Below are 19,968 nucleotides of genomic sequence, written 5' to 3'. Positions count from 1 at the left end.
GTCTGGGTTATCAGACAACTGGGAAATATATCCCAAGAGATACTGGCTTTTCCTGGTTATTCTGTCCCTTCCACAGTTGGTGTTTTGGCCATTTGCAGCCATCTTCAGTAACTCATTCTGAGAAAGAGAGAGAGATTTATGGGCATATTTATTGTTCACGAGAATTTTAATTGTTCCATTCTGCTTTTACGAGTGCCCTGGAGCAGAGGCCTGGTTAATACCCGCTATTGTTCACTCTGTTTCTTCGGAGCCCTATTTTAACCATTTAAGGGACTAATTGCAGCACTGAGCTCTTTTTATCCCCACTTCCCTGATAGCTGTGCTGTTTAGGGATGATGATTTTATTCTGACCTTTGTTTGAGTGTGCCACTGTCAACCAGTTTCCGCATTTTAACGGGTGACTTCTTGTCTTTGTGCTTAGAGGCATTTTTCAGCAGGACCCAATTTTTTCAAATGTGTCAGAAGTACCAAAGGAAGCACCCTACCCGTCTTGAGAGAACAGCTCTGTCCAGACAGCAGTTGTTAAGTTCCTGCTTGCACGAGGCAGTGACTTTCCTCTCACCACCTCTGACCTTTCACATCTGAACCTTCATGGCAAACTTGGTACCCAGCAAAGGCACCAGAGTGATCCCCACATGTCCAGAGAGAGATGGAAACAGTGTCATGGGTTCTCCATGGAAAAGTCAGACCTGCCAGAAGCTTAACCTGGCCTGTCCCCTCTGCTCCTCCTGCCCGTGTGAGCAAAGTCTAAGGACCAATTCTTAGAAGAAATGCCGGGACTGAACCCCGTCCAATTTGCCTGAGCTGTGAAGGTGCCTCTCTTGGGATCCATCTGCAACATCTTGCTCCTTCCTGAGCAGAGAAGGTCTCACTCAGAGGAAATTATTTTTAACTCCAAAAAGTCCCGGGGTTCTTGTCCTACCATCTCTTCAAAATTCAGACTTTCCCCCTCCCCACCATCATCACCATGCTCCTTAAAATCCTCCAAGCACAATTGCATTGCCTTCCTCTGGACTACCTCCTGCTTCTCTTTTCTTCTATCTGTCGCTTCTTTTATCCCCTCTTCATGAGCCACGTCTTTCTCCTGCCTTGTGCTCTGCAGCCAGGACCCATCAGTGCTGTTTCCGCAGCCGCGCGTTGATCACCGCTGCTCGGGCTGAGTGGAGTAGTTTGGGTGGTGAAGGGCTCGGCACTGCCCTGTTGTTCGTGGCTCTGATTTCCATCCTGTCCCCCCTTTCGGCAACTCCCCCAGCAGATGAGCTGGGGATTCCTCAGTCTCACAGGCAGTAATCACACCTACTAGGGTTCCATGATGGGCAAGAAAAGTGTGACAGGAAGGGAAGAAATTAGAGAAGATGCTGTGGGAGTCCCCACCCACACCCCAGTGCAAAGTGACATTAATATGACAAACATGAGACTCCTGTGGCCCACTACCCTGTTTTCCATTAGCTATGCTTGAGAACTTAATTAGCACATCCGTATGTGCAAGCTTTAACCATAAACCAAACCCCATTATAACCTGAATCAAAGCCTTAACTGAGATTCTAAACTAAAACCCCACCCCTCTGCAAGGTCCCCTCAAACCCTGAGCCCACGCCTATCCACAGTGCCATCTATAGTCCTACTGTAGCTCAACCCTAACCAGGACATTCAGTAACTTTATCCAACACAACCCCCAGCCACCATAACCCACCCCCTGGCCGGCACTGTGTAACAGTAGCATTGGAGGCAACACTTTCCTTTCAGGACACCCTGGAGATGTGTTCCCGGGAGACGGAGTTCAAGAGCATCCTCTTTGCTCTTTGTTACTTTCATGCGGTGGTGGCAGAAAGACGAAAGTTTGGGCCCCAAGGATGGAATCGTTCCTACCCCTTCAACACTGGAGACCTCACCATCTCTGTGAATGTACTCTACAACTTCCTGGAGGCCAACGCAAAGGTAAAGGTTCCAGCGCAGGGGTAGGTCGGGAGGGACGCCTCTGAGAAGGGTGATGCAGCATAGCACCCGGAAGAATGGGCGCGCACTGGGGAAGGTCTACACCCTCCCCAAGTGCAGTGAGGAAGTGCGAGGTTAACCAGGCGGCCAACCCCAGGACAGGAGTGAGGCCAAGAAGAGTCCCACAGAGAGGTTAGAGCCAAGAAAGCTCAGAAAACCAAACTAGTGACTCAAGCCTGGTGTGGGTCAGTCCCATGAGCGTTCATCCCAGGGCCCACCGGACCACCCCTGTGCACTTGCAGCATGCAGGGGGCTGTGGATTAGCAGGAAGAGACCCCACACTCACCTGATACACATTCCCAATTTAATTAGCCAGGGATGCAGAACTTCTCTTGGGGCACCCAGCTCCTCACATAGGTAAGGTCTTGCTCAAGTTGAAGAAGAAGCCAAATTCTTGCTACACCTCATCTCCCTCATTCTCTGTCTGATATCTCTGTGTCAAAGAAAACTTACACTAACAATCCATGCCCTTCCATTTAAGGGAACATTCACACCATCGAGGCTTTTCTAGTTCATGCACCAAACATAGCAGCATCTGCAAGGCCACCTCCTCTTCCTGGTGGGGAAGTGAATCAGGCCCAGACACCCTAAGCAATCCCTCTGCCTCCAGCTCCAGGGTACAGGGAAGCCCACCCCCTACAACACCATCCCTTCATTTGCTGCGCTGCCACAGCCTTTCCTCAAGTGGCTTCCCTCCCAACTGCAACACCCATGAACTTGCCTGCTGTATTTCATTCACTTTGAACTCGGGAAGGAGACAATTAATTAATATGCTAATTAATGGCAGGAAATTAGAAAAGTACCCTGGTCCTCACTTTCTTCCATTTGATATCCACCTATTTAAAGGACTTGTAGGTAGACCCTGACTTCACTGCCACTTCAAGGACCATGAAAGAGAGAAGGTATATATGCAAGAGGGTTGGCACTTACTTCTCCTCACCGTTTGATGGGATTCTTCAAGCATTTAATGAGCTCCCACACGTGCTTGACTCTGCTGGGCACTGGGGGTACGCAGGTTAATAGAGATTGCTCCTGATCTCGAGAAGCATCCCATTTTGTGGCTGATGCTCTGCCCACACATCAGGCCGGCCCCGATGCCTGTGTGGAGGTCTTTCTTTCCTTCCCCTGTCTCTCAGGTCCCCTATGATGATTTGCGCTACCTCTTTGGAGAGATCATGTATGGAGGCCACATCACAGATGACTGGGACAGGAGACTCTGCAGAACCTATCTGGAAGAATTTATTAAACCAGAAATGCTGGAAGGAGAGTTGTCTCTGGCCCCAGGGTTCCCACTCCCAGGCAACATGGACTACAGCGGTTACCATCAGGTAAGGCTCTGTTCTTTCCTCACACCGGCGTGGTGGTGCTCACGCGGGACCTGGCCCTTCCTCCCATGCGGACCTGCACCACTGGGCATGCTCGAGCGGGCCCAGGGAAGAATCGCTTAGAAAGCTGAGCGTATATGGATTGTGGTTCTCAGCCTCAAGTTCACCCTGCTCAATTTGAGAGCTATAGGATTTCTAGCCTCAAATTAATGATAAAATTGAGCCTTAGGAAATCTTTTTATTCTTGATGTTTGGTTCAATAATTCTATTTGTTGCTCTTTTCTACAAATAACATCTGGGGCACTCATTTGATTGTTTTCATTCAGGATATTGACAAAGCCATTAAAAGCAAAGTTCCAGGTAAGAACTTAGTCAACTTTTGGTTGAGTTTATACTAGTGATGCTAAGTATCTTCAGAGGGACGTGATCTTGTGGGCAGATCACTCACCCTGCCTTTCCCCTGTCGGTGGCTGTGAACACAGGCACACATACACATGCCAAGAAAAACATTCTCATGGGGCTTTTGCTTACTATTACTTTGGGTTTTCATTTTACTATTATTACCGCTATTTTTAAGGTGTTTGTCTTTGCCTACTTAGCCTGCCATGGAAAATATATTTAAAGATAATTTTTTAAAAAATCTTTTTCAGGGGCCGGCCCGGTGGCGCAAGTGGTTAAGTGCACGCGCTCCGCTGCGGCGGCCCGGGGTTCGCTGGTTCGGATCCCTGGCGCGAACCGACGCACTGCTTGCCAAGCCATGCTGTGGCGGCGTCCCATATAAAGTGGAGGAAGATAAAGTGGAGGAAGATGGGCACAGATGTTAGCCCAGGGCCGTCTTCCTCAGCAAAAAAAGAGGAGGATTGGCGGATGTTAGCACAGGGCTGATCTCCTCACAAAAAAAAACTAAAAAAAAACAAATAAACAAAAAAAAAAAAATCTTTTTCATTGCTTAACTTTTGAACATGCCTAAAAGAAGTCTTGAATACCAAACCTAAGGGAAATACTGGTCGTAGGAACATCAACTACAGCTTTAAAATTTTTTTTACTTCATAAAATTTAAGAGGGTAAGTTGTAAAAGTCATTCGATCCAGAAAAACTGGACCTATGAGAAGAAATCAAAAACAGTAAGACTAGTTAAAGAAAATAAGAGGAATTTTTTTTATAAATTACTTGAACAAAAAGCTTAGAGGGTCTACTCAAGAAAATTGTGCAAGAGCATCCCCTAGTGTCCATGGAACAATTCAACAAGAGGCTAGAGTAGCGGTGGGCAACAGTAACATGGTTTGCATGCTTCCCAATGACTGAGGCAGATTTTCCTTTTCTTCATCCCTCTCTTTAACCTGTCAGTTAACAGATGGTTCCAGGGCACTCACCAAGAGAGTCCAGGAGTGTGCTGGGTGCTGGAAGAAATAGAAAAATAAGCCACAAATTTTCCTTTAAAGAATGAGCAATCTTGGGCCGGCCCCGTGGCTTAGCAGTTAAGTGCGCGTACTCCGCTGCTGGCGGCCCAGGTTCGGATCCCGGGCGCGCACCGAGGCACCACTTCTCCGGCCATGCTGAGGCCGAGTCCCACATACAGCAACTAGAAGGGTGTGCAGCTATGACATACAACTGTCTACTGGGGCTTTGGGGGGAAAAAAATAAAATAAATAAAATCTTTAAAAAAAAAAAAGAATGAGCAATCTTTTACTTAGATGGGATGTTACTAACAGCAAGACATCATCAAAGTCAAATGAGGAGCTAAATTTCAGGGATGTTTTCTCGCTGTAATAGAGAGAACTGTGAAGGAGAACTCAGAGAACATTTGGAGAAGGAAGTGAGCCTTAAAAACTGGGGAGGATTTTTCAAGGATGGCAGACTGTGCCCACCACAACTGACCACAGAGATGTGTTGTTGGGGTGACATGTCATTTTAAAAGTTTTTAATTCGAATGCTTTTCGCCAGATACAGGAACTCTTCAGTTCACAGCAAAATTCACCTCGCCCTACAGCCAGCTCCATACTTTTATTTTGCATGTGTGATCCCGTGTTTGCATTTAGGTTCGTCATCCCTGATTTAGATAAACAGAGGGGAGAGAAAAGGAATTTGGAGGAAGAGGGCTGGGATCCTAGAAAAGCTTGAGTAAAAATACCAGGTAGGGATTAGCATTTCTATAGGACTCAGGAGTCCTCCTGTGTGCGGAGGGCTAGGTGTCTATCAGGGAGTGGTGGGAGGGGTAAGATGGGAGATGGATAAAGTCGGCTAAGCTTCCCAAAAAAGAGAATGACCTCATGAATGTGGAAGTTCTGGAAAACTGGCCCAGCATACAAAAACAGATGGTGTCAGGAAAGGATGTGCACTAATGGATGGAGAGCATGGTGGCATCGGCCAGCATTGGTGAGCATCTCGGTTTGTTTTTAAGTGAGTTTTGCCCTTGACTTCCAGTACATTGATGCCGAGCTGCCCCCAGAATCGCCATATCTCTATGGTCTCCACCCCAACGCGGAGATTGGCTTCCTGACCCAGAACTCGGAAAAGCTCTTTCGCACCGTGCTGGAGCTGCAGCCCCGGGACAGCCACGCTGGAGATGGAGCAGGGGCCTCCAGAGAAGAGAAGGTACATGAGGGGATTGCCTGAGACCCTTCTGGGGAGCCCAAGGATTGCAGGGAAAGACCCTTCTCCCACTGGCCGCGTTGGCGGTACACAGCACAGACCTCAGGGTGCACACCTTCCCCTGGCACATGCCGGTCCAGCATTGATGGGCTTGCCCTTCACCTCCAGAAACCCCACGCCCTCCCCAGTCGTGTCACCATGTGGCCGTCGGGTTAAATCATAGGAAGTTCCTGCCATTGGGTTTGCCAGTTTGCTTTCCTAGTCCACTCAAAGGCAGTTTTTATTCCATTTGTCTGCCAAAGTGAAGAAAGGGCAAGGCTGAATGATGGTGGTTTGCGAACCTTGAGGTGACTTCACGATTCTTTCGCAAACTAAGTGATGATGGGGGGGCAGCTATTCTTAAACACCTCCACCCTCATTCCACCAACTAGATGGTCACTAGGGTTAACTCGCTCCTCTGTAAGACAAAATGCTGCCTTCTCTTGGTGTGAATGACATTTAATCCGAGTGTCTCTTAACACACGGTTAAGTGCTACGAAGCACAGGACTTCCTGAATTTTCAGGAAGGTGGAGAGGAATTATGGGGTACAAAGGCAGATGAGGATGAGGTTTGGGTTTTAGGACAACCAGAGGCGATCGGAGGGCTCTGTTCCTGGTGTGGGCATAGCAGAGGCAGAAAAGGAATGGGCACCACAGTGAAACTTTTCTTAGGACAAGCTAATTCAGCTTCCAAGACATGTGCCTCCTTCACCTCCTCCACTCCGCAGTACCGCCTGGATTCCTTTAATTCCTTCCATTAGAAAGTCCACTGGGTTTACGTGAAACATACTTAGAAGATTAGGGGTTAGGAAACCTGGGTAGTTGTCAAGCCTGTAGGCTCCAGGGATTGATTTTAGGAAAACAGACTGACTCACACTAACAGAGCTGGACTTCTTTGCTTGAACATATGGAGTGGTGTCATTAAAATAGCAGTTCTCGGATTTTAATCTGCCCAGAGTGAGCTAGGGGGCATGAAATCCTGATTCTGGGGTCCAGGGTTAGGCCCAGGAATTTGCACCCTAGCGATTTTGATGCGGGTGGGCATATTTGAGAAAGCTGCTCTAAATCACACTGCTCAGCCTCTTCCACTATTTGATGCATGAGACATAGTTTGAGAACAAAAGGAAGAGAAGAAATTTTATGTTGCCCGGAATCCAAGCCACCTAGAATGAAAAATGTTCCTGGCTCTAAAAATGAAAAAGGCTGGGACTACACAAGTAATAGATTTAGGGTGCTTTGGGTGGGATTCAAAGAAGCTTCTAGTTCTCGTCACTTGCTTATCCGCTTTGTCCAACTCAAGAAATGGGGTGTGTGTGTGTGTGTGTGTGTGTTGCAGAAATGAATGAACCGTGGTCATTTGCCAAGCATCATGCTGTGCAGGAAGCAACAGGTGTGCAGGTTACTGTGTATGTCAATTGTGCTATACCCCAGCCCTCAAACTAGTACATGGTAGACTGCTGGTGTCTCCTCCCCAACTTCCCCACACCCCTCGGCTTTTATCTCTCCTTCCCAGGCACATGGCAGCCCAACAATGTACTAAATTTCCCAAGTTCTCTTTCATGTAGATGTAGACATGTCAGTAGATTTGGGCCAACCATGATAGTCTGTTTCTCACATAGCTCACACGTTCTCATGAGGTATGTTCCTTCACATCCACAGAACAGCTCAAGAGGAGCAGCAAAGAGCCAAAGGAGAGAGTGTTGTATTGTTAAGTTGGAAATGACCCAGAGGTTGCACATTCCACATACGTTCACAAAGTATTGGCCCAAATCTACTCACATGTCTACATCTATACGGAAGAGACCTTGGGAGATTCAATGCATAGTTGGGCTGCCGTGTGCCTAGGAAGGAGAGAGAAAAGTGGGGGGTGGGGGAGTTAGGGAGGAGACACCAGCAGTCTACCACAGCCTTTGGCCCAAGCCTGGATTCTCTTTCTAGGGCAACATGGGCTCATTTGATGACCTGAGCCAGAACTGCTGTGTGGCCCCAAATGCCTCTCTTAGGCAGATGAATCTGCTGCTAATCAGGGGGGTACCTGGCCGTACTAGTTTGCTAGACTGCCATAGCACAGTACCACAGACTGGGTGTTTTGAACAACAAAAGTCTGTTTTCTCACAGTTCTGGAAGCTGGAAGTCCAAGATCAAGGTGTCAGCAGGGTTGTTTTCTTCTGAGGCCTTTCTCTTTGGCTTGTAGATGGCCATCTTCTCACTGTATCCTCACGAGGCCTTTCCTCTAATGCTCGCATGCCCCTCTTGCCTCTCTCTGTGCGTCCAAGTTTCCTCTTCCTATAAGGACACCAGTCATATTGGATTAGGGCCCACCTTAGCTTCATTTTGACTTAATCACCTCTTTAAGGACCCTATCTCCAAATAGCTACAGTCTAAGGTTCTGGGGGTTAGGACTTCAATGTATGAATTTGGGGACACATGATTCAGCCCATCACACTGGCCACTGGTGGCCTCCCTTGGACGTCCACCCTTCCTGCTTCCCTGGTGGTGAGGTGGGCTGTTTCCTTCATTTGCCCTTGACCACTGGATTGCCTTAGTGTTGAATGACCGGCTAGTCATTTGGAAAAAAGTGAAGCAGTTCCCTAACTCCCTATACCAAAGTATATTTCAGATAGCTAAATATTTAAATGAAAACATAAAAAGTACTGAAAGAAAACTTGGGTGAATGCTTTTATGATCTTATGAAGAGGAAGGCATTATAAAACATTAAAAAAAAAGCAATTCAGAATCTGTAAAGAAAAAGATTGACAAATTTGATGACTTAAAAAATGTAAAACATCTGCAAAGCAAAAACACCATGACCAAAGTCAAAGACAAAGCAGGAGAACCGATCTGCAGCACCAGTCCAGGAAGTGGGCAGATTCTGCTAATATACAGAGTTCTTACCTATGGAAAAAGAAGGAGAGAGGAGAAGAGGAGGGGAAACAAGGACACAAAAGAAATTCACATAGTGATACAAATGGCCAATAAAAATAGTAAAATATTCTGAGTGTCACTCACAAATGAAGTTAAGTGAAATATCATTTTTCACCTAATGGTAAGGATTTTAAAATGTGATAATATCCAGTGGTGCGGGCATAAGAAAACAGGCATTGTCATCTCTGCTGCTAAAGGTTTAAATTATAGAACAATTTGACAAGAGCTACTAAAATTAATAATGTTCATATTTTTTACTCATAATTCTATTTCTAGGAATTCAGCCAGTGGAAACACTCAAAAGTGCACAGATTTTCTGACATATATATTTATTTCAGGATTGTTTGTAGTAGCAGAAATGATAAACAGACCAAATATCCATCAATAGGGGAATGACATAATAAGTTATGGTATGCCAAAACAGTCAAATAATATATACTGTTTTAAAAAAAAAGGCAAATCCATGTGTACCAACGAGGGACTGTGTCCAAGATTTATTATAAGGTGAAAAGAAACAAGCTGGAAAAGCTATGTGTCATTTGATTCCATTAGTGATAAATAGAAAGAAAGTGAGAGAGAGAGAGGATGGGGGAAGGAGGAAGGCAGACAGACAGATGGACATGATAGACACATGGATGGATGATGGATGGATGGATGGATAGAGTTATATGCATTGAAGGACATCTGCAGGAATTATAAACCCCCAAAATTAACAGTTAACAGAGGGAAGAGGCCAGATTGTGGGAGGATTTTGTTTCTAATATCATAAGTATCTATAATATTTAGATTTTATGGTAAGCATTTATTACTTTCCCAAAAAGAAAAAAAAGGCAGAGGCGTTTGCTTGTGAAAATAAAGTAGACCGGGCCGGCCCCATGGCTTAGCGGTTAAGTGCGCGCGCTCTGCTACTGGCGGCCCGGGTTCTGATCCCGGGCAGGCACCGACGCACTGCTTCTCCGGCCATGCTGGGGCTGCGTCCCACGTACAGCAACTACAAGGATGTGCAACTATGACGTACAACTATCTACTGGGGCTTTGGGGAGAAAAAAAAGGAGGAGAATTGGCAATAGATGTTAGCTCAGAGCCGGTCTTCCTCAGCAAAAAGAGGAGGATTAGCACGGATGTTAGCTCAGGGCTGATCTTCTTCACAAAAAATTAAAAAATAAAAAAAAAATAAAGTAGACCACGTCCCTTGGAATCCACTCCTCCCATGTGAAGGGGTCTTTGGGGTTCTCTGAACAAAAGAGGGTCTTATATGTCTGTGGATCTGCTCCTCCCTCACAGTGCTCTGCCTCCTCAGGTCGGGTCTCCAAATCCTCCCTTCTGATCCGTGACAGAATAGAACTCTGTGTCTCCATGTTCAATGTGTTTTGGACCAATGCCTGCAGACTATCTTATCATCTCTTTGTGAATAATGTCCGCATGGTAGCTCGCTGATATAGGGCTGTTTCCTCACATTCAGCTCCAGAGACAGAAATATGGTATAATTGTAGCCATTTGTCTTCTACCCTAGCCGCGGCTTTCAGGTGCCATTCAAATTCCTTTCCGGTTTTTGCTATGACAGCACCAGCGACCCGTTTGTGACAAGGTGATGAGTATTTACTTTCTCTTTTCTAACATCAGCTCTTTTCCTAGAGAATGTATTGTATGTTAACAATACAAGGCAAACTGAGTATTAATAATCCCTTACATTTATATAGTTCTTTATAGCTTTCAGAGGCTGCCACATTCATCAACTTATTCGATTTGATCTTCGCTTCAGCCCTGGGATTGGGGGAGGGGGCAAGTGGAGAAAGACGTTCTTGGAAATTCTTATAGATGAGAAAATTGAGGCCTAAGTGACTTGCTTAAATTCACATGGGTGACACCCAACAGAACTGTATTGACTCAGTCAGGGTTCTTTGGTTGGAAGCAACAGAAACCAATTTAGCTGAAACAGGCACGAAATAGCTCACTATATCAAAGGACTCGACCTAAGAAAGGACAGAAACCACAGTGGCTCTAGGGCCTCAGGGCAAAAGAAGAGTGGACGGTCCTTCCAGGACACTCCCATCCTGTCAGTGGCTCCAGCCACTTTCTGTCCCCCAATCCTAGGCTTGAGAGTCAAATTGTCATTGTACTGGGAAGGATCATCTGATTGGTCTAATTTGGGTGAGGGGATGGCTGGGCCCAGTGACTGTACCCCTAAAACATGGGGAAGAGGTAATTTCACAAAAGGAGATCAGGACCTGTTACTAGCAGAAGGGGAAAGAGATGAACAGACAGAAAAACAGCTGTCCACCGAGTGTGCCTGGAGCTGGCTGGCACTCTCGCGCAGGCTCCCTCTCTCCCTCCCTCTATCCATCCCTCTGCTGGCCACACCTTCTGTTATGTCTGCACTGGTTTCATTTTTCTTTCTCTGCTGAGAGACCTCCTGGGCTTACTCATTTACTCAAAACAGCAGACTCAGCCTCCAAGTGCTTGCCCCAAAATAACCCAGTATCTCAGCGCCTCAATTCCAATTTCCAGGGGAGAGAGCCTGGTTGTTCTGGCTCCTCTGGTCTAATTAGCTGAAAGTCTGTGTGGTAAAGGAATCATGGTGGGGGAGGAGGTTTACATGATGGATGGGGATGCTTCTTCCAGGACCCGAGGACAGAAACCACAGTACAGCCTTATGGAATCTCAGAGCAGAGTGTATATATATTCATCACTGCTGCTCATCACTCAGCCTCACGTGGCCCAAAATGACCACCTTGGCCAAGTCTGTCGTGTGCCTTTCTAGTTTGATTCCCACAGCTAACTGGGTCAGTTCCAGTTTTTCCAACTCCTAATTCTTGGAAGGGCATCTGTGTTCATCCCTTTAAGCTGGTCACACAAGACACAGGGAGCTGGCCAGCCTAGGGAGAGGCCACCTGTGATCCGTCCCAATCCCTGACCCAGCTCACCTAAGCAAGTAGACAAGAGTATGGCGAAGCGATGGATGGTTGGCATCTTCAGTGCCATATTGCAGGGGAACGGAGTCCTTCTGGAGAATCAGGGCCCTTTCTTAACCCTGTGTTTCCTGTCATGGGACAGGTCAAGGCCCTCCTGGAAGAAATACTAGAGCGCGTGACAGACGAGTTTAACATCCCAGAGCTGATGGCAAAAGTGGAGGAGCGCACCCCCTATGTTGTGGTGGTGTTCCAGGAGTGTGAGCGGATGAACCTCCTCACCAGAGAGATCCAGCGCTCGCTGAGGGAGCTGGACCTTGGCTTAAAGGTGGGTGAGGTCTTGTGGGGAGGGGGACTGCCAGAGGACACAGCTGGACCCCTTGGGGAGAGAGGGGCACGGGGGAGCTGACAGCTGGAGAGCAGTTGTCCCGCAGCAATCCGAATGCCCAGGAAGGTGTCACGCCCAGGAACCAGAGTCTGGCTGGGCTGCGGGGAGGCTAAGACATGTGGCTCTGAAGCCTGAAGCTGTGCTGAAATGATAGGGAGCCGGGACAGGCCACTGGGCACACGAGCCGCCCTGGAAGACCACACTCTGAGCACCAAGCAAAAGAAGTCCTGACCATCTGGTGTCTTCTACTGACATAGGTTAAGTTGCTTGCATGGGAGGCAAAGGCGTGTGCTGGATAAAAGTACAGCTTCTAGACCAGGCTGCCTGGATCCACTCCCAGCTCTTCCGTTTCCTCGCTGCGTGGCCTCAAAGTGACTTAAATCTCACCGTGTCTCAGTTTCTTCTCCTGTACAACAGGGATAGTGGTCCTACTTCACAGGGTTTTATAAGGGTTAAATAAACTGATTTACATAGAATATTTAGAACAATGCCTGGCACATGGTAAGTACCCCTAAAGTATTAGCTGACAGTATTGTTATTTCCACCCCATGAGGGGAAAGGAAAGAATTTTAATCTTTTCTAACCTCACGGTTGCCTGAAAGATCCAAGATCTTGCACAAGCTCTGACGTTTCTCTTGAGCGATGAAAGAGTCTACTGTGTCTACCACCAATTACTTGAACAAGCTTGCTTCACTCACTGTAAGATGATTCTGTCAAGTGCCCAGCGCAGAGCCTAGGAGATAAGCGCTATTGTTACCCTTCACCTGGATAACAGGTAAGCAGGAGGGCCTGCTGCCTTTTCAAGCTGAGGAAGGGGACTGTTGTCAGTTGACACTGACGCATTTATCAAAGGAATTGTGACCCAGACAGAGGGAACGTGGGAACCCAGTTTTGTAGCTGACGTGAAAGGTCAACTAAGCCCCAGAGGTCCGGGGGGTGGTGTGCCGCCTGCCGCCCTCGAGTCTGGCTCTTGGCGTTCCAAACCGCGGTCACGTGTGCGCAGGAAAACAGCTGTGAGTTTCTCCCCGTGTCGTCACACAGAAACTGTGAAACAGATGCAAAATCTAGGTTAGTGGGGTTTTTTTAATCTGTTCATTTCTCTTCTCCTCTCAACATGGATGGAGGGAAATAAGGAGAAAGGAGCCAGAAAGGGGATGTTGGAGACTGACGGTGTTTGGTAATGTTTCCAAATTACGTACCAGCTTGTAATCAAATGAAATCAAACCTTCATGGAACAATCTCAAATGTAAATGAGGACTTTTCCTGTCACATTATGCAGCCCCATTACTGCGGTGCGCAGGTATATATTAGTAATTATCTGGCGTAGGTTTGTTGCAAACTTAGCTTATTGAATTCATGCAATTTGGTGCAGTCTATTTATCCATTCAGCTTCCAATTTACTCCCTCATTTTTCCTCCCAGAGCCTCGGCTGTGGTTCAGTGTCATGAATCAGAGTGCGCCCAGGCAAAGACGAAGGGGGCAGGGGAGGAAGCTCCTCTTCTTTTTCAGTCTGTTCAAGTGCTGCTGATTGACGAGCTCTTTGGGCAAGTCTCGGCCCTCCGTGCTGGAGGATGCAAAGGAGACTGAAAGCAGAGCCTTCCTCTCCAGGGACAGTCTTGGAGGAAAAACAGGCACACAAACGGGTTGTAACACAAGGCAGAATTAATTACATGCCACATAGAAAGATGTGGGGGAGGAAAGGAAGAAACACGTCTGTGGGATCAGGAAGGTCCTGGAGGAGAAGTGGCATTGAGGGGACTTTGGAGGAAGGGTAGGATTATGACAGGTGGGGACAAGGAGAGAGTCTTCCAGAGGATCCCAGCAGAGGAGCCCTGAGCCTGCTCCAAGAGTTAACCTGCTTTGGCCGGAGCAAAGGGTCCACTCCGGTGAGTAATAGTGAGGTGGTGAACTTCCAAAGGCGGTGACAGAAGACTGACCCAGAAGCAGTCAACACAACTGTATACTGCCTTTTCCTCCTGGTCCCCCTGTGAGCTGGAGAACAGAGAGAGCAATTTCCATCAAAAAAATGCTGCCATGAAAACCCAGTCTCCTTTGGACAGGTCCCCAAACTGGCCAGGTCATCAGACTTCCTGGGGGATTAATCACAACACTTATTGCCATCTCCACCCTCCAGTCCTACCAACCTCTGGGGCTGGGGTTGGGAAATCTATATTTTTAACCAGCAGCTAGGTAATTCTTGTGATGAGTCAAGTTTGTGAAGCACAGCGTTAAGGCAAGTAGGTGGAAGCAAAAGATGGACAGATGTGTTCATGAAAAATGAAGGTGCGAGGGGAGGCAGCAGAGTTCAAAGGGGAAGTGTTTAAGTCTAGGGAAGAGATCAAGCTGAGCTAGCAAGAAAGGAGAGCAGGAGAGGAACCAGCGAGAGGGAGTGACTTGACCAGGTGGTCACAGGACGGCCCGGCATGTGAGGGAGACGTGAGGGCCCTGAAGGACAGTCTGATAAATGGAGCAGCGAGGAACCACTTGGCACCACACTCCTCCACCCTGGAAGGCTGGTGGGAAGCGTGACTGGCAGGCAGCAGGGAGGAGGAGGAAGTTCTGATGGAGGTTTTCCTCCTTGTTCTTTCTTTCTCTTTGATGGTCACTTTAAAGTTCTGGGAGTGCTTTAGGTAAGGCACAGGGAGACATCGGGCAACTCATGCTACCCAGCACATCAGACAGGCAAACCCAAATGCTCTGCTCAGACTGGGCACCACGGCTGGAAAACGTCTAACTTTTTAAGTCATTAAGCCAATACTCTTAGCATTTACGATAAGGAAATTTTTATTTGTCATCATTCATAATTGGCTGAATGGGAAACCATAATGCTACCCAAAAAGTATTAGCTGAACTGAGAGGTACGCCAAGCACCCAAGACTGTGGGAGCTCAAAGCATACAGTACACAGAAGTCGGAGGGGAAGGCATGGCAGTCACCTAGGGGAGGTCGGCTAGCCACAGCTATGTTCCCACAGACAGGAATTTCCTTGGGAATGCACCAGTCAGACTTCTGGCTCTCAGCCTTACACAAGGAAGAACCAGGTCCTCTGAGTTGATTAGTCAGAGGTACTGACTCCCACTCACCAAACACACAAAAGCCTGAGGTACAAAACTCCCCAAAGCCAAATTAGTCCTTTACAATAACCACTAGGTATAATTTTCAAAGAGCCATATACTGTTGACAGCCTGCCCAGAAAATTCTCTGCCTATGTAGGAAAGCTACATGAAAAGCTAAATTCTCAGACTTGCACTGTCCAATACAGTAGCCACTAATGACAGGTTAGCACTTGAGATGAGGCTAGTCCAAATGGAGACGTGCTGTAAGTGTAAATTAAACACTAGATTTCAAAGTCTAGCGTTTACAAAAAAAGTAAAATATCCTATTAATAATTTTTATGTTGATTAGATATTGAAATTATATTTGACATTTTAAATATATTAAGTTAAATAAAATATGAAAATTAAGTTCATCTATTTCTTTTTACTTTTTTTAATGTGGCTATCAGAAAATTTAAAATGACATATGTGGCTTAGGTTTGTGGCGTGCATTATATTTCATTAAGGCAGTGCTCTTCTAGATGGAGCCATGGCCAGCCTAGAATCGGGTCAGGGCGGGAAACTATCTTTTATTACTCCAATGTCTGAAGGCATCAGACGTTTTCCCCCCGCTTCAGTGGCTGATTGACAAAATTTGTGTCTAACTACGTGAAAGATGTTCAAACTTCAAGTCCCGCTTGCTGACTTGGAGAGCTACTCTGGCCCTTACTCTGATCCCTCGTGTGTTGACGGCGCAGGTCTGAAAGGGGTGTGTCGCTTTGGCCCTTTAATGACCTACAGTCACCACCCCCCCGCCACCCGGCAGCAGCCCCACCCGTCTGCCTTTGGTCTTCCAGCACTCTATCAGAATACCCAGGCGGGTGGGCTGCTGTCACCCTCAGTCTGGAAGCCAGACTGGAACGGGGGGAACCCATGTCATGCCCACCTCTCTTCCCATTTCCTCCCCTCCTGTTTTTCATACAAATGAAAGCTGGTTGCAAAGGCCGTCTTCATAGGGAAGAAAAAGCGGAAAGGAGTGGACCCTCAGGACAGGCGCAGCCCGCAGCCCCTCGAGAAGGGACTGTGTGGGTGTCGGCGACCCCTGTGGCTAGAATGCGAGCCCAGAGCACCAGCCACTTTGGATGCACCAGAGGTGCCCTTTCCAGATGGACGTTCCTGGCCCTCCAGAGGCTGGAGTCCTTAGGTTTGGACTGGAGCCCATGAATCTGAGCTTTGAACCAGCTCACTGACTTAAAGCAATGAAGATCTGCAGGAAAAATAAGGTTTCCATTTCATACTATAGCAAAGAAAGACTATGAAAGCATTTATTTATAGGGATGAGTAAAGTGGTCAAGGTCACGGCCAGATGGCCCTCCCATCCACCATAAGGTCCCCCCAGCCTTTACTTCTCCCACACTTCACTGCAGTGCTGACAGGGAGCAAGCAAGTCACAGGACCCTGAAATGCGACATTTTCTTGAGAGAAGGATTTAGTGATTCCTTTGTAAGCTTTGTGTTGACTCTTGACCTGTGAGCCAACAAGTGCGTGTGTTGATTGGCTCCATGGGGTCCAGGCAGGAGGGTCCGAGAAACTCGGGCTTGAGCAAAGGGAAGCAGACTTCTCCGCAGTAGCATAGCTTGTCTTTAAGAAGGGCCTGCTTACCCGGAGTTTGGCCACAGAAACTTCCTGTCCGCCCACCCCAGCCTCCGCCAACCTGGCAGCATCTTAGGAAACTATTTCTTTCCGAACACCTTTCAGGAAGGGCCGTCCTAGAGTCTGCAGATGTGTCCCTCTTCTCCCGAGAGAGGGACACAGGTTGCACTTGGTGAATGTGGGGTGTGGTTCTCTCTCTGTCTTCTCAGCCCCTCTCCTGAAAATGAATCATTTCTACTTCCACTCAAGGTCATGGGAATATCTTAGTTCAGGAACCTTACTACAAGGTTAATGATTTCTTCTTTTCCTAAATTGTTCCTGCCTCCCTCTCGTACTGTAAAAACCTAAGAGGCAGCACATTCTTTAAGGCTGTATCACTTGCACATTCAATTAGTAAATGCAAAGTCATTGTCAGAATAAATTATAATTATATTACAAGCAGATGAGAGAGATTTTATAGAAAGCCAAGTTACACATTTTATGTTCCTCTGCTATAAAAAATGATTTTAGGTTCCTGAAGGGTGTTAAAAATTAAGTATTACATATGTATTTTTTATTATCAGATTTTATTTTTTAGAGCAATGTTAGGTCATATAAAAATTGAGCAGAAGGCATGGGAAGTTCCCATATACTCCTTGCCCCCCTCCACACACAGCCTCCCCACTCTCCACATCCCCCACCAGAGTGGTCCGTTTGCTACAACTGATGACCCTACACTGACTCATTGTAATCACCCAAAGTCCATAGTTTGCATTAGGGTTCCCTCTTGGTGTGATACATTCTGTGGGTTTGGACAGATGTATAATGACATGTATCCACCATTATAGTGTCTTACAGAATAGTGTCACTACCCTAAACATTCTCTATTGCATATATTGTAATCTTAGGCACATTTCTTCTTACAACAAAATGCAGAGAAATAGGGTTGGTGTGACCTCACTGTTTTCAGCAGAGGCGCATCTCTGTATGAGGCATGGTGACACGGAGTAAGCGGTTTAATCAGCCGGGGTAGATGACCAGGAAACAAAGGATTTCTCTGTACAAGCACAGGACAGTCGTTGGCAGAGTCTGGAGTTTCTGTCTCCCTCTGCCATGGTCCTCAGAGGATGTGCCGAAGGCCCGGGACATTTTCATCACGGTTTTTCTGGTACTGCTGACCCACTTCAGTTAGGTCATGTTATGGGACGACTCCAGGACGGGGGACCTTTAGTCCCTGTCTACTCTCGTGGCAGACAACATTCACACATACAACGTACTTCCATAGACACACCCAGATTTAACAAAACCCACACGATGGTATGGAGAAGCAAATTTCTCTTGGTGTATTGTTTATAAAAGCATTTTACAGTCATGTAAGTAAATTGGCCATTGAAAACCTCTTAAAATTTTTATTTTAAAGGGAAAAATGAATATGGCCTATATCTTTTTTTTTTTAAGTCTATTGGACTTTATTTTTTTGTAATGAGTCTTGATTTATCTACACATCTTCCTAACCACACTACGGCAAGCATGTACTATTGTATGCCCATAAACGCGTTTTATTAAAAATGCAACATATGGGATTCTTAACATAACCCTGGAAAAAACACATGTACGACAGTTTACATTACCAAACAGAGAACGAAGCCTTTCTGTTTAGACCCATGCCATCCAATAGAACTTTCTGTGATGATGGGAACGTCCCATATCTGCACTAATAAGGGCACATGTGCTATTGAGCACATGAAATGTAGCTAATATGACTAAGGTGCTGATATTTAATTTTATATTTTAATTCACTTGCTCTTAAATAGCTACATAGGGCTGGTGGTTAGCATATGAGACACTAATATGATGGGTCTAAAGCAGCTGTGTTTGGGAACTGCAGGGTAAGGCCCAGAACAATGGGTAAGGACTTGCCTTGCAGCTGTGTCTGCTGGGGAGAACATTAGGTGGTTTTCCCATAAGGAACAGTCCCTCATCAGCCCCAAAGGTGGATTCGAGCCCGTCGGCACCACAATGGCTTGCAGCTCTTGCAGGCCATTGTTTTAGCCCACTGCAAACACTTCTCCCATTCACCTCTCTCCTGGTCCTCTTCTCTGGGGTTTGTTAGTCTGCTGGGGCTGCCATAATAAAATACCATAGACTGGGGGCTTAAACAACAGACATTCATTTCCTCACAGTTCTGGAAGCTGGAAGTCCAAGATCAAGGTGCTGGCAGATTAGGTTTCTGATGAGAGCCCTCTTCCTGATTTGCTCAGGCTGCCTTCTCTCTGTGTTTTCACTGCAGCGAGGAGGGAGGGAAGGAGAGAGGAAGAGAGGGAGGATGTGGGGAAGGGGAGAGAGAGAAATTGATCTTCCTCTCCTTTCTCATAAGGCCACCAATCCTATTGGACCAGGGCCACCGCTATGACCTCATTTAACCTTAGTTACCTCCTTAAAGGCCCAGCTCCAATACTGTCATATTGTAGGTTAGGGCTTCAACATACGAACTCTGGTGGGACACAATTCAGTCCATGGGAGGGTCTTTCTCACCTCATTTAATATACCAATTAAAAGAGAGAGATTGGCAAAGTAGTTTAAAAAACGTGAGCCAACTGTGTGCTGTCTTCAAGAAACTCACTCCAAATATAACGTTATAGACAAGATGAATATAAAAACATAAAAAGATATATCATGCAAATATAAACCAAAAGAAAGAAAGCAGGAATGGCTTTATTAATATCAGATACAGTTGACTTCAGAGCAAAGGAATTACCAGAGACAGAGAGGGATGTTACATAATGATACAAGAGTCAATCCACCAAGGAGACATGGCAAATCCTCGGTGTGTATGCACCAAAAAACAGAGCTGCACAAATGTGTGAAGTAAAAACTGATAGAACTGAAAGGAGAAATAGACAAATTCTCAATTATAGTTGGAGATTTCAACACCCTCTCCCTTGGATAGAATAACTAGACCAAAAATCAACAAGAATATAGAAGTCAACTACACCAACAACCAACAGGATTTAATCTAGTCAAAAACAGCAGAATATACATTCTTTCTAAGTGTCCTGAAACATATACCGAGATAGATCATATCCTGGGCCATTAAACCTCAAAAGAATTGAAATCATACAGAGTTTG

The 19,968-nt window shown here is 46.4% G+C and overlaps 1 protein-coding gene across 1 annotated transcript in view; it reads left to right on the top strand.

Moving 5' to 3' along the window:
* DNAH9 (dynein axonemal heavy chain 9) overlaps nucleotides 1-19,968 on the top strand; it is a 309,121-nt gene that overhangs the window by 274,213 nt on the left and 14,940 nt on the right. The window contains exons 64-67 of the mRNA XM_004433052.3: nucleotides 1,747-1,938; nucleotides 3,132-3,323; nucleotides 5,745-5,915; nucleotides 11,931-12,113. Coding sequence (XP_004433109.2) covers nucleotides 1,747-1,938; nucleotides 3,132-3,323; nucleotides 5,745-5,915; nucleotides 11,931-12,113 — 738 coding nt within the window. The remainder of the gene's footprint in view (nucleotides 1-1,746; nucleotides 1,939-3,131; nucleotides 3,324-5,744; nucleotides 5,916-11,930; nucleotides 12,114-19,968) is intronic.

The sequence above is a fragment of the Ceratotherium simum genome, chromosome 16 (genome assembly GCF_057802395.1).
Source record: "Ceratotherium simum simum isolate JZ-2026a chromosome 16, ASM5780239v1, whole genome shotgun sequence".
Lineage (NCBI taxonomy): Eukaryota > Metazoa > Chordata > Mammalia > Perissodactyla > Rhinocerotidae > Ceratotherium > Ceratotherium simum.
The sequence above is the reverse complement of the archived record's forward strand: the minus strand, read 5'-3'. Positions and strand labels throughout refer to the sequence as shown.